Genomic DNA, 10803 nt, shown 5'->3' on the forward strand with positions numbered 1-10803 from the left:
CGATATTTAATACGAAAACAAGTCTGTACTGTCATTTCACACTGATTTTTGTCATGGTGGAGTCTACCACCATGTCGGGTTTCTGAACATTGTACCAAATTGTTTTTTACTATAAAGTGGAGCTCGTATACAAATATGATTGAATCCAGAATACATAAAATCCGAAGAAAATTATGTCAGTACCAAAATAACTGCCTTTTGCTAAGAATGGCAGGCCATGTAAGTTCAGCCAAGGCTCCAGAGAAGCTGAGCAACTCAAACAGTTTCCTACACAAAAAACCGAATTCCAGCATTCATAGAGATTCAACACGGAAGCTGAAAATAAAAGAAAAGACTCTGCAAACACCAAAACAAACTGGCATACTTGTCATCATGAACAGGAACTCCCCACTCTTCGTCATGAAAAGCAACATAACTTGGTTCTGGCACAAATGAGAATATATCAGAAATTAAAGAACAAGAAATGATAGTTACAATGTTAATGCAATAGATAACTTATAACATTTTATTTATCCTCCCCTAGGTTTAAAGGTACAGAAATTTTGACTAAAGAACAAGGCATATGACCAATGCGAAATTATGAATCTTAGAATTATTGTTTGACATAAAACACCTTAGATGCCCAGTATGAGGTAGAATGAAAGAAAATTAGTGATGCTAACTCGCTGCTATAGCACCCTGCTTTGCCAGACATCATTGCATCAAATTCACAGTGGCAATAGCAATTACCATCTCGGTGAAACAAAATAAACTGTTTTGAACACATGTTTAGAGCAATTAATCATCAATAATTTTTTTCGGGGGTCTTGGGGAGGGGGGAGGAATAATTTTTTTTAGCTTATGATCCAATTTTAACTACACTAGCAACCACTAGTTTCCTTTGCAATCAATACATATGACTTATGCTTATGCCTATCAAAGATGTGAATGTGGCATATCTGTGGAAAACAGAGCTTGATATGGTGAGTTAAAACCCCCCATCCCCCAAAAAAAAAATTATTGTTCTCCCTTTTTGGGCATTAATGTTATCATTGTCATTTGCTCTATGTAAAAAAAACATGACATACAAAGCTGAAGGTGCTTTTTGACCAATAGTTCATAATTTTAAATTGGGATGAACAAGAGAAAACGTATTAGCATTTAGTAATATTCAAACACCAGATGTTAATTAGACTTTACAAAAAGATGGAAACTATCAAAATTAAGAACATATCTCAATAGAAACAGTGTCAAGTGTCAACTACCATACTGGATTCAAGCACAAATTTCTGTCCAATTATGGCTATTCTATGGACAAATCCCCACAATATTCACATCCTAATTGAGTAGTTAACTTACAAAGCTGCTAAATAACTAGTTGGTTCACTAAACTTAAACACCGGGAAATTTCTAATAACCATTGCACTTGCTTTTCCTAAAACCACATATTTCTCACATTCCATCAACTTTAGAAGCATGTTCAGCTATTTTCTTACTTTTGTTCCATTATCTCACTCTCTAGACCCTACCAGTGAAACCATGCCATTATATACATAATAACTCTTAAATAACAATCCAAGCTGTAACACTAGATGGAGTCAGCTACATTATTCAAACAATACCATAACATATTAAAACCTATCCATCTTAAGTGTTTCCAAAATCAATCATATCTATTATAATCAACTATCAATTATTGAAGTAATTTTAATAACTAATCCAGACACAACCTAGGTGGGGTCAGCAACATAAATTTGACAACACCATAATGTCCTACCATTATTAACCACATTAGATAACATACTACTAATACCTATCTATCTCATCTTTATAGCTATAACCAACAACATCAATGTCACAACTTGCAAACTAACTACATTAAAACAAAATCATGATTCATGAACTTGAAGCAGCAATAAAAGTCAAAAGATACCTGTATTTGGTGTTACCCAAGCACATCTTTTCTTGCCCTCCAAGCTATCACATGAATCCACCTCAGCACCATTATCAGAAGCAGCAGCCACACTGCAACTGTTGACCTTCTCAGCCTTGACACTACCCTGCTTCTTCCTAGCCACCACACTGACCCGACGCGCCGCCACGGCCGCAGCCTTTCCGCTCGATGAAGCCCCGCTGTGAGTGGAGGAATCCGTCGACGAGGCATCGGATGAGCAAGAGGCATTCATCGACAGGTTCTTCAGCAGAGCCTGATGGTGGCGCTCCTGCCGCTTCAGAATTGCCGGTGCCGCCGCCGGCGAAGGCTTCTTCTCCTTTGACACAGTCTCTGGCGAAGGCTTTTTCACAGGTTTCCTCCCGTCGCTGGCGGCACGAGCCTTGTTGCAGGCGGGGACGAGCACTTGCCGGAGCTCAGAGTCGCCGGCGGCAGCCACATTCATGGATCGGACTCTCGGTGGACCCGACATTAAAGCTCTTCTAGAACCTTCTTCTGAAAACTCTCTCGGAAGGTCAACAATGCTGAATAACGAAACACCACAGGAATAAAAATTCAAAATTTAAGGCTTTCACTCACACAATCGGGAAAAAAAAAGAAAAGAGTTTTTGTTGGGTTTGAAAATTTGAATTCCAAATTGAGTGGTAAGATTTCAATTCAATGCAAAACCCTAGTGTGTCTTTTTCTTTTTAGCTGCATTGCTGAAAACTGAGCTTCTTTTTTTGGGGTTTGTGATTTTCTTTTTGTTGTGTGAGTGAAAAAGGTTGAAGCTTTGGATTGTTCTGTTTATGGTGTGGGTGCTTGAGTGAGAGTGGCGGAAAATGGTGGAGAGTGTGTTTAGAGTGGTGAGAAAGTTTATGATTAAAAAAAAAAAAAAAAAACAAAATGTAAGTGAAAGTGAAGAAGAAGAATTGGAAAAGGGAAAGTCTAAAAAAAATGGGGTGGTAAGGTAAGTTTGGTGAAGAAAGCAACGAATCAAGGAAGAGCATATGAGAGAGAAAGGAAAAGGTTATAGCTTGACCAATCATGAAGTGAAACGTATGAGAGAGAAAGTTTGGACAATAGGACACATTTTTTTTGTATATTATTTTTTTCTATATCAGCATAGTATATTTTGTTATCATATCAAGAGGTTAACGACTAAGTGTGTGTTTGGATTACAGTTTATAAACAAAAGTTGGTATAAAATTGATTTTATAAAATTGATTTTAATTAAGAGTGAGTTGGTATTAATGTAGTTTATGTTTGATAATTTTTATTTAAAATGAATTATAGTAAACTAAATATTATTTAGATTACATTATTTAAAATTACTTTCAGATAAAAAGTTATAGAAAAGTATATGAATTTAAATAATTATTTTATGTTCTCTTATAATTTTATTTTAAATATTTAAATAAATTTTAATATTTTTTAGTACTTTCAGTATTCTTTAATATTCTAATAAAATTAATAGAATCATAATACAAAGTAAGAAAAATATTTCATACAAAAAAATTAACAATAACAATAAAAAAACTCATATAAAGAAATTAGAAATTTTATAAAAAATAATAATATACATAAAATAGTATTAGAAAAAGTATTATAAAAAAATAAACATATGAATATGAAGGACATAATTGGTACATAGAACATAAAATTTAATCCAACTTAAAAAGATCAACAGAAAAGTTAGAATTGTTAGTTTTCCGTAAACCAAAGGTTGAAAATAGAAATCACTTTTATGTTTATAGGATAAAAATATTGTCAAATATAAAGATAAAGCGTTCAAAAAATTCAAACGGACTCTCTTTTTCAACACAAATCCAAACACACCCTAATTTATTGTTTTTATTTAAGAATTTATTATCGATAAATATATTATTATATTTATAAGACAAGTTTAAACTTTTAACACTTATTTAAATAAACAAATCAATTAACTATTCGAGCAACGCAAGTTAGTTAGTATTGACATATCTAATTGGAAGATATTGCCAGAAAAAAAAAAAAAAGCTGATAACTCATACTAATAAACCGCAACTAGAATGTAGAAAAAATGGGACCCACTTATCCAACGCTTTTCCACACATTCAAACATTTCATCACCCTCCCTTTGCTACTACTACTGAACAAAAAGAAAGGAAGCAACTTTGTAACAAATTTCAATGGCTGCAATGTATAATTTAGTGTCAAATCCAAAATCCTTATCATCATTCCTCACAAACCCACCTTCCATTCCATGCACTAACCTCACTCATGTCTCATTTGACCAATCCCAATATTGTTCTTCATACTCATCCATCACTAGAACAAGGCCAACAAGATCATCATCATCATTGTTTCAGAGCAATGCCAAGAAGAAGAAGAATCCATGGTTAGACCCTTTTGATGATGGTGAGGATCCTGACATGGAGTATGGATCATTGTTTGCTGATGGGAAGCAAGAGGAGGATCCAAGGCCCCCAGATGACCCTGACAACCCTTATGGATTCTTGAAGTTCCCAGCTGGTTATGCTGTTGAGATTGCTTCTTTGGGTCTCAAAGTCAGAGGTGATGTTAGGAGGTGCTGCTGTGTTATCTCTGGTGGTGTTTATGAGAACCTCTTGTTTTTCCCAACTATTCAGTTGCTCAAGGATAGGTACACTTCATCATCATAAATCTAAAATTGTGTTTGATATGTCTTTTAGAATAGAGAATGCAAACTTGCCCAGTTTTTCATTTCTTTCTCTATTATTTTAGACTCTTTATTTTGTTTTTGATTATGAGATAGTAGTTTTAAGATAATATGTAGCTTTTGATAAGTGTTTTAAGATAAAATAGATAGTAACATTGAGAAAATAGTAAGTAGACCCTAGGCTAAGTTTAACACAAAAATTGTACGAAATTTTGTTTTAAAATTTTCTAGATCGATCACTGTACAGATACCCCGGAGTTCAGATTGATGTGTTGGCATCAGAGAGGGGGAAGCAAACATATGAAATGAATAAGAATGTGAGGTGGGCAAATGCTTATGATCCTGATGATGAATGGCCTGAGCCTGCAGAGTATACTGATATGCTTGGAGTTCTTAGGGTACATTTTTTTCATTTTTACTTCTAAATAATTTTATTTTGTGTTAACTTGTGATGAATTGTTTGCATTATATATATATTGTGATTGCAGAATAGATTCTATGACATGGTTTTGAGCACAAAATTAGCAGGGCTTGGGCATGCAGCATTCTTGTTTATGACAACAGCAAGAGATAAATTAAGCTATGTGTACCCAAATGTGAATGCTGCTGGGGCAGGATTGCTTTTAACTGAAACATTCACTCCAGAAACTTTGAATCTCTCAGATGGAGGATATTATATGTGAGTTTTATAGCTTCATAACAGGATGATTTACTAAATCATATCAGGTAGGTTTTTCATGCCATTGGTTAGGAGCATGTTTAACTACACATTATAGGTTAAAATGTTAAATTACTATGGAGGTCCTATACTTTATTCAATTTTCAATTAGGCTTAAAAATTTGCAATCAATTATCTATATTAGGTTACAAATTTGTAATCTGGTCTGTGTTCACTAAACATTTTTAACAAAGTATTTTATTATATAAGTTTTTTCAATCAAATTCCTGATATAAATTTATTTTTAAACAAATTTGATTAAAAATATTTGTATAATATAACCTTTTAGTAATAAGTTTTTAAATCATAAAAGCTTTAATTTTTAAGGTAACTAAACCTTAAGATAAGTGAATCAAAACACATACTAACTGAGATTTTTTTTTGTTGCTATGAGTTTGATTGAGTAGGTATGAACAAATGAATGATTGGTTGGGAAGGCCATTCAGAAGTGTTCCAAGGACCCCAGTGCCACCTCTAAGGGTATCACTTTCAAAGAAGGTGAAGGAGGCTGTGGAGACTAAATACACAAATGCAGGTGCTCAAAAAGGGAAATATATTGTCATTCATGGCATTCAATCAGATTCTAAGGCCAACATGCAATCTAGGGGTGATCATGATAGCTTGCTTCCCATTGAAGTTTGGGCTGATATTGCATATGAGATAAGGTACAAAATTTTCATAGTAGCAAGAATTTTAATTTAACTCTTAAATTCGGTTGATATTATGATTTTAAATGAGTTAACAAATTTTATTTTTTTTATTATATTGGACAATTTTGCATTGGTGAAAATTCAGTTGCAGACTTGCAGTGAATTTCATGTGAAGTTGATAAATAAGAGTCGTTAAATGATTTGATGGGTTTGACTAAATTGTCATCTAACGACTATCAGCTATCAACTTCACATGAAGTTAACTGCACCTGAATTTTCACCTTTTGCATTTTAAATATTGTTATGATTGAGTCAATATTGTTTACATTTTTCTTTTTGAAAAAAAAAAAACTATTACCAAAATACACTAATTGTTAATCATTGCTTCAAGCATAGAAGACTTGTAACAGCAAGTTAAAGATGTTGACTCAAAAGCATTTTTAATGTGATGTAAGAGTTTGTCTTGTTCAATAATTTTAAGCTTTCGGCCTTTTTATTTTACTAAAAAAGTAAAAAAGGCATCATGCTTAACTTTGGTAATTATGTTTACTAAACATGTTCTGTTGAAACATCCCCTCAGGATTATTACTATTATTATGAATGTTACCGACATGTTTTTAATGTTTGAGGAACAGGGAATTTACTCCAGTTTTTGTGATTCCACATGAGAAAGAAAGGGAAAATGTGGAGGAAGTTGTTGGAGAAGATGCTTCCATAGTCTTCATCACCACCCCTGGACAGGTACTCAACTATACTCTTCTTTTGTAAGAACTAAGAAGTAAAATTATATAGTTTCTAAAAATTGTAAATAAGATGAATGAATAAATTATTAAATAAATAAGACCTTTGATAGAGAGCAATAGGCTTTTGAACACACATTACGGCATTTACTATAGTTTTAGATAGAAAATAAAATAATGAATAAATTAATTAATAGAAATTGTTTTAACACCTTTTCATTATACAACAGTGATAGCATTTCATTCTTTTATATGTATGCATCAGTTGGCTGCTCTTATCAATGACTCAGCTGGAGTGATAGCTACAAATACAGCAGCCATTCAACTTGCAAATGCAAGAGACAAACCAAGGTAATTTATTAATCAAATTAATGATTGGTGTCCCTTAACTCCTTAAGGGGCCATTTATTTAGAATTTGATGACCATAAAATGCTTCTTTCAACAACCAATCAAAAGGTGTAGATTCTCTAATATGAGTTTTTAACATGAGATCTACCATAATTAAAGAGGTGAGATCCAAATAAATGACAATAAATATATAAAGATTAAGTGATTCACATGACAGGATGTATTCCCATCAAACAACACATGCATTCCAATTCCTAAGTTAAAATTGTTCCTCTTATCATGCAGTATTGCATTGTTTTGTTCTGAAGAGAAGGGAAAAAAGTTTGTGCCAGATGCAGAAGAGAAGAAATGTACTGTAATATCATCAAAGACAGGGAAGTTGATTGATATTGATGTTGAGGCTGTATCAAATGCAATGCAAACTTTCAATGTCTCTCTAGCCTTAGTATAGTGGATGAGGGAAAAGATGGAAGGATTCTGCACTTCCTGTTAAGTGATTGTATCAAATATTGTCGTTTAACTTTGAAATTAATAGGAAAGACATATTTCTCTCTAGAAATTCATGGTTCACTTGGTGTTCTGTATGGTAAAGCAGGAATACAAAGACCATAGGATAGAAAAAACTTCCAAAAGCACCAGAATAAATCCTGAATTATCTATAATGAATGCTGAATCATGTTATGGAAAGTGGAAACAATGTCAAAGTCACCAACGAATGAAAGGATTGTTTGCATTTCATTAGAAATAGTTTGAAGGAATCAGAAACATAACCCTTAATCCTCAATGAAGAATTATAAACTACCAAAATAGTAATGTTATTCTAGAGAAGAGGAATGAAACAGCAAGATGCAAAGAAATTGGCACATTGGATGCTGCGAGTTCCTCCAATTCTTTCTAATCCGAACAAAATGCAGCTTAGCACGCAAGGCTTCCACTTGATATGGCTAGGGAAGGTAGATCTACGCAGTCTTATTCCCACATTGTTAAGCTACATTAATGAATTGGCTTGGCACGAGTAGACGGGTCTTCTTTTGATTCCACAATAATTATAAACAAATATCCTAAAACCCACAGGAGAATGTATTGTAAAGGAACCCAAGAGAGACATGCAACAAGACTCATAATGCTGCCAACATATTGAGGATCCTTGATGACCCCAAATGGAAATTCCGTTACCCATGGAATGCTTTTTCCGAATCGTACGCCATAGTACGTGCCAGCCTCACCAAGTAACTGATAAACCCTGTCCATTTCACATTTCATCAGTCTTAATTTACTATTATGCATCAACAAAGTTTAAAGAAAATAAAAAAAAGTAGACAAATCGTTGTATTGTATCAAACTTGAACATCTATTCCATAATCACAAACAATCATAATGCTTAGTGTCTTTATACTCTGCCTATTTCAGTTTTTGTAGACATGTGCACTAATAGCAGTTTAAATGATAACTCCTATCATATCTCCCTTCCCCTATCAGGCAGTGCTACAGTGTGAGTTGTGTTATTTGTACAAGAAAATGAGTATATAAAACATTTCTCATAATAAAAATCTACCGAGTTACCCCCAAAAAAAAATTTTTACAAAAAAAAAACAAAATAAAAAAAAATGAATATCCATTCAAGGTGTGCAGCATTTGTCACTAGCCAATCATTTGTTATCTGTTGGACCATTTCCAAATGATTCCCTTCCAAGTCATAATCAGTAAGCTCACATCTTTATCTCATTCCACCAAAAACAGTAAAAGAAAGACAAACCAACCGTAGCAACGTGGGAGAGATTACCAAAATCTCAAAAAGTATCATCAATCAACCCATCATCAAGTACTTTTCTTATCTCCTAAACAATACACTTAACAGCCATTTCCAAACCAGAACCTCATACCTCAATCTCCAAATAATCAATAGGCCTCAATCATTAACAACACACTTATACAAGTAGTAATGCTAATTATTCCTCAAGCAAAAAATCAGCAATACCATTTCTCTAAGTCTCTCTCTTTCTATAATATCCACCACCTCTAGTTTACCAATATCATTACTCTCCTTTATGTAAATCAGCAATGCTAAACCTTTGACATTAAATCATGATCTTAACTGATTAAAGTATAACTATAAGATCCACATAGCACTTTCTTATTATATAGTAAAAGTTACTTCCATTTCTAAAAAATCCATAGCATACCAAAGTAAAAAAGGAGTCAAATTTACAAAACCCCATTACTAGATCAAGCAAACCCAGAAAAGAATCAATGAAAAACAGTTCACATATGCATACATATACAAATATATGGATATAGAAAGAAGAATACCTGAAGTTGAGGAATTGGCCAAAGGCAAAGAGGGGCCAGAAGTAGAAAGGAGGAGGCCAATGGAGAGTGGAAACAGAGAAGAGAGAGATGAATTGAATGAGCTTCAAGAAGTGAGCAACGAGGGCCATGACCTTAGAAGGGTCACGGTCTTTGCCACAGAGGTCAACCCATGACTGGGGCCAGTTCCATAGCCACCAGTAGAATGGGAATGGTGACAACACTCCAACAGCCGCAAAAATCCCCATCACTCTCACTCACACAATTTCACAAACACTTAGTGTGCGTCTTTCTTTGGGGATCTAAAGCAGATTCCTTTTCTTCTTTTTTTTTTTTTTCTTTTTTGTTTTTCTATTGTTTTTACCTTTACCTTCTCTCTGCTTTTCCAGCAAAATCTATCACTCAGATCTTCTTCCTTTTTTCATCTGAAAATAAAGAAAAAATAACTAAAAAAAAGGGAATGGACATGAACAAAAGTAAGTTGAGAAAAACAGGGTACTGATCCTTAAAAGTTGGAATTATGAAACTAAAAGGGAAGGTGATAATGTATGTATCTTTTGTTATTGGATTGTGCATTTTGTTAGCTGGCCCAATCCTAAGTCCAGATTTGTTGGATTCTATTTTGAGACCCTTTTTTTTCTATTATTATTTACCTCAGACCAAAATAAAAAGGGGAAGAAGCCTTTTTTACAAAATTTATTTCAACGTCATCATACTTTTTAATGTGTTGATGGAACGTAATAGAATATTCATATTGCCTTCAAAATAAATAGAACTTGAAAGGAATTATTTTGATTCAACCATCTATTTTTTCAATTGTCTGTTAAATCTTTTATTTTGAATATCGACTAATCACTTAATATTTCTGGGTTTTTTGTTTTTTGCGCGATTTAGTAAATTAGTTATAGTAACCAATTCTATAAATCTATGAAGTTCTCAATGGAATAATTTATTTTATTATTAATTAAGAATTTCGTATATAGCTAGAACGACCTTCACAAATTGCAAATACTAATTTGTTAAGAATTAACCGAATTGAAGCTATAGGATCATCATTAGTTGGAATCGAAATATCCGCGAGATCGGGATCACAATTTGTATCGATTAAACAAATCATTGGAATTCCCAAAGTGATACATTTTCTAAGAGCGGTATACTCCTCTTGCTGATCAACGATTATGACAATATCGGGTAAGCCAGTCATATATTTAATGCCACCCAGATAGGTTTTCAAGTGCGATAACTGTCTCTTCAAAATAGCAGTATCTTTTTTTGGCAAACTATGGATTCTGCCTGTTTTTTGTTCTGTTCTCAAGGACCTGAACTTATGAAGTCTCGTTTCTATAGTATACCAATTGGTTAACATACCGCCGCCGAGCCATTTTTTATTAACATAATGACACCGAGCTCTTGTTGCAGCCCGTGCTATTAAATCCGCAGCTTTATTTTT

At 33.5% G+C, this 10803-nt stretch overlaps 4 protein-coding genes across 5 annotated transcripts in view; 2 read left to right on the forward strand and 2 right to left on the reverse strand.

Annotated features, from left to right (window-relative positions):
* Positions 1–2785, reverse strand: LOC107472166 (uncharacterized). Its single transcript, XM_016091718.3, has 3 exons — positions 1913–2785; positions 365–422; positions 1–267 (listed from the first exon to the last, which is right to left on the reverse strand). The coding sequence occupies exons 1-3, from the start codon at positions 2400–2402 to the stop codon at positions 177–179; spliced, it is 639 nt and encodes a 212-aa protein (XP_015947204.1). The 5' UTR covers positions 2403–2785; the 3' UTR covers positions 1–176.
* LOC107463690 (uncharacterized) overlaps positions 1–10803 on the forward strand; it is a 27044-nt gene that overhangs the window by 11038 nt on the left and 5203 nt on the right. The gene's annotated exons all lie outside the window — the stretch shown is intronic.
* Positions 4004–7605, forward strand: LOC107472167 (photosynthetic NDH subunit of subcomplex B 1, chloroplastic). The gene is made up of 7 exons (XM_016091719.3): positions 4004–4553; positions 4837–4987; positions 5078–5268; positions 5715–5972; positions 6593–6698; positions 6963–7048; positions 7332–7605. Exons 1-7 carry the CDS (start codon positions 4081–4083, stop codon positions 7495–7497), a joined length of 1431 nt encoding a protein of 476 aa, XP_015947205.1. The 5' UTR covers positions 4004–4080; the 3' UTR covers positions 7498–7605.
* Positions 7754–9682, reverse strand: LOC107472168 (phosphatidyl-N-methylethanolamine N-methyltransferase; the record flags this gene model as incomplete). Its single annotated transcript, XM_016091720.3, is given in 2 exon segments — positions 7754–8289; positions 9357–9682. Coding segments are annotated over 2 exon segments (495 nt in total). The 3' UTR covers positions 7754–8039.

Source organism: Arachis duranensis, chromosome 9, assembly GCF_000817695.3.
Source record: "Arachis duranensis cultivar V14167 chromosome 9, aradu.V14167.gnm2.J7QH, whole genome shotgun sequence".
Lineage (NCBI taxonomy): Eukaryota > Viridiplantae > Streptophyta > Magnoliopsida > Fabales > Fabaceae > Arachis > Arachis duranensis.

What these genes read in the sequence shown, in the direction of transcription:
- LOC107472166 (XM_016091718.3), bottom strand. Translation starts at nt 2,402, where the DNA reads ATGTCGGGTCCACCGAGAGTCCGATCCATGAATGTGGCTGCCGCCGGC. An exon ending in TTGGGTAACACCAAATACAG is followed by an intron (nt 423 to 1,912) that starts GTATCTTTTGAC and finishes CATTTGTGCCAG; the next exon opens with AACCAAGTTATGTTGCTTTT. An exon ending in GTTCCTGTTCATGATGACAA is followed by an intron (nt 268 to 364) that starts GTATGCCAGTTT and finishes TTTTTTGTGTAG; the next exon opens with GAAACTGTTTGAGTTGCTCA.
- LOC107472167 (XM_016091719.3), top strand. Translation starts at nt 4,081, where the DNA reads ATGGCTGCAATGTATAATTTAGTGTCAAATCCAAAATCCTTATCATCA. An exon ending in TCAGATGGAGGATATTATAT is followed by an intron (nt 5,269 to 5,714) that starts GTGAGTTTTATA and finishes TTGATTGAGTAG; the next exon opens with GTATGAACAAATGAATGATT. An exon ending in TCATCACCACCCCTGGACAG is followed by an intron (nt 6,699 to 6,962) that starts GTACTCAACTAT and finishes TGTATGCATCAG; the next exon opens with TTGGCTGCTCTTATCAATGA.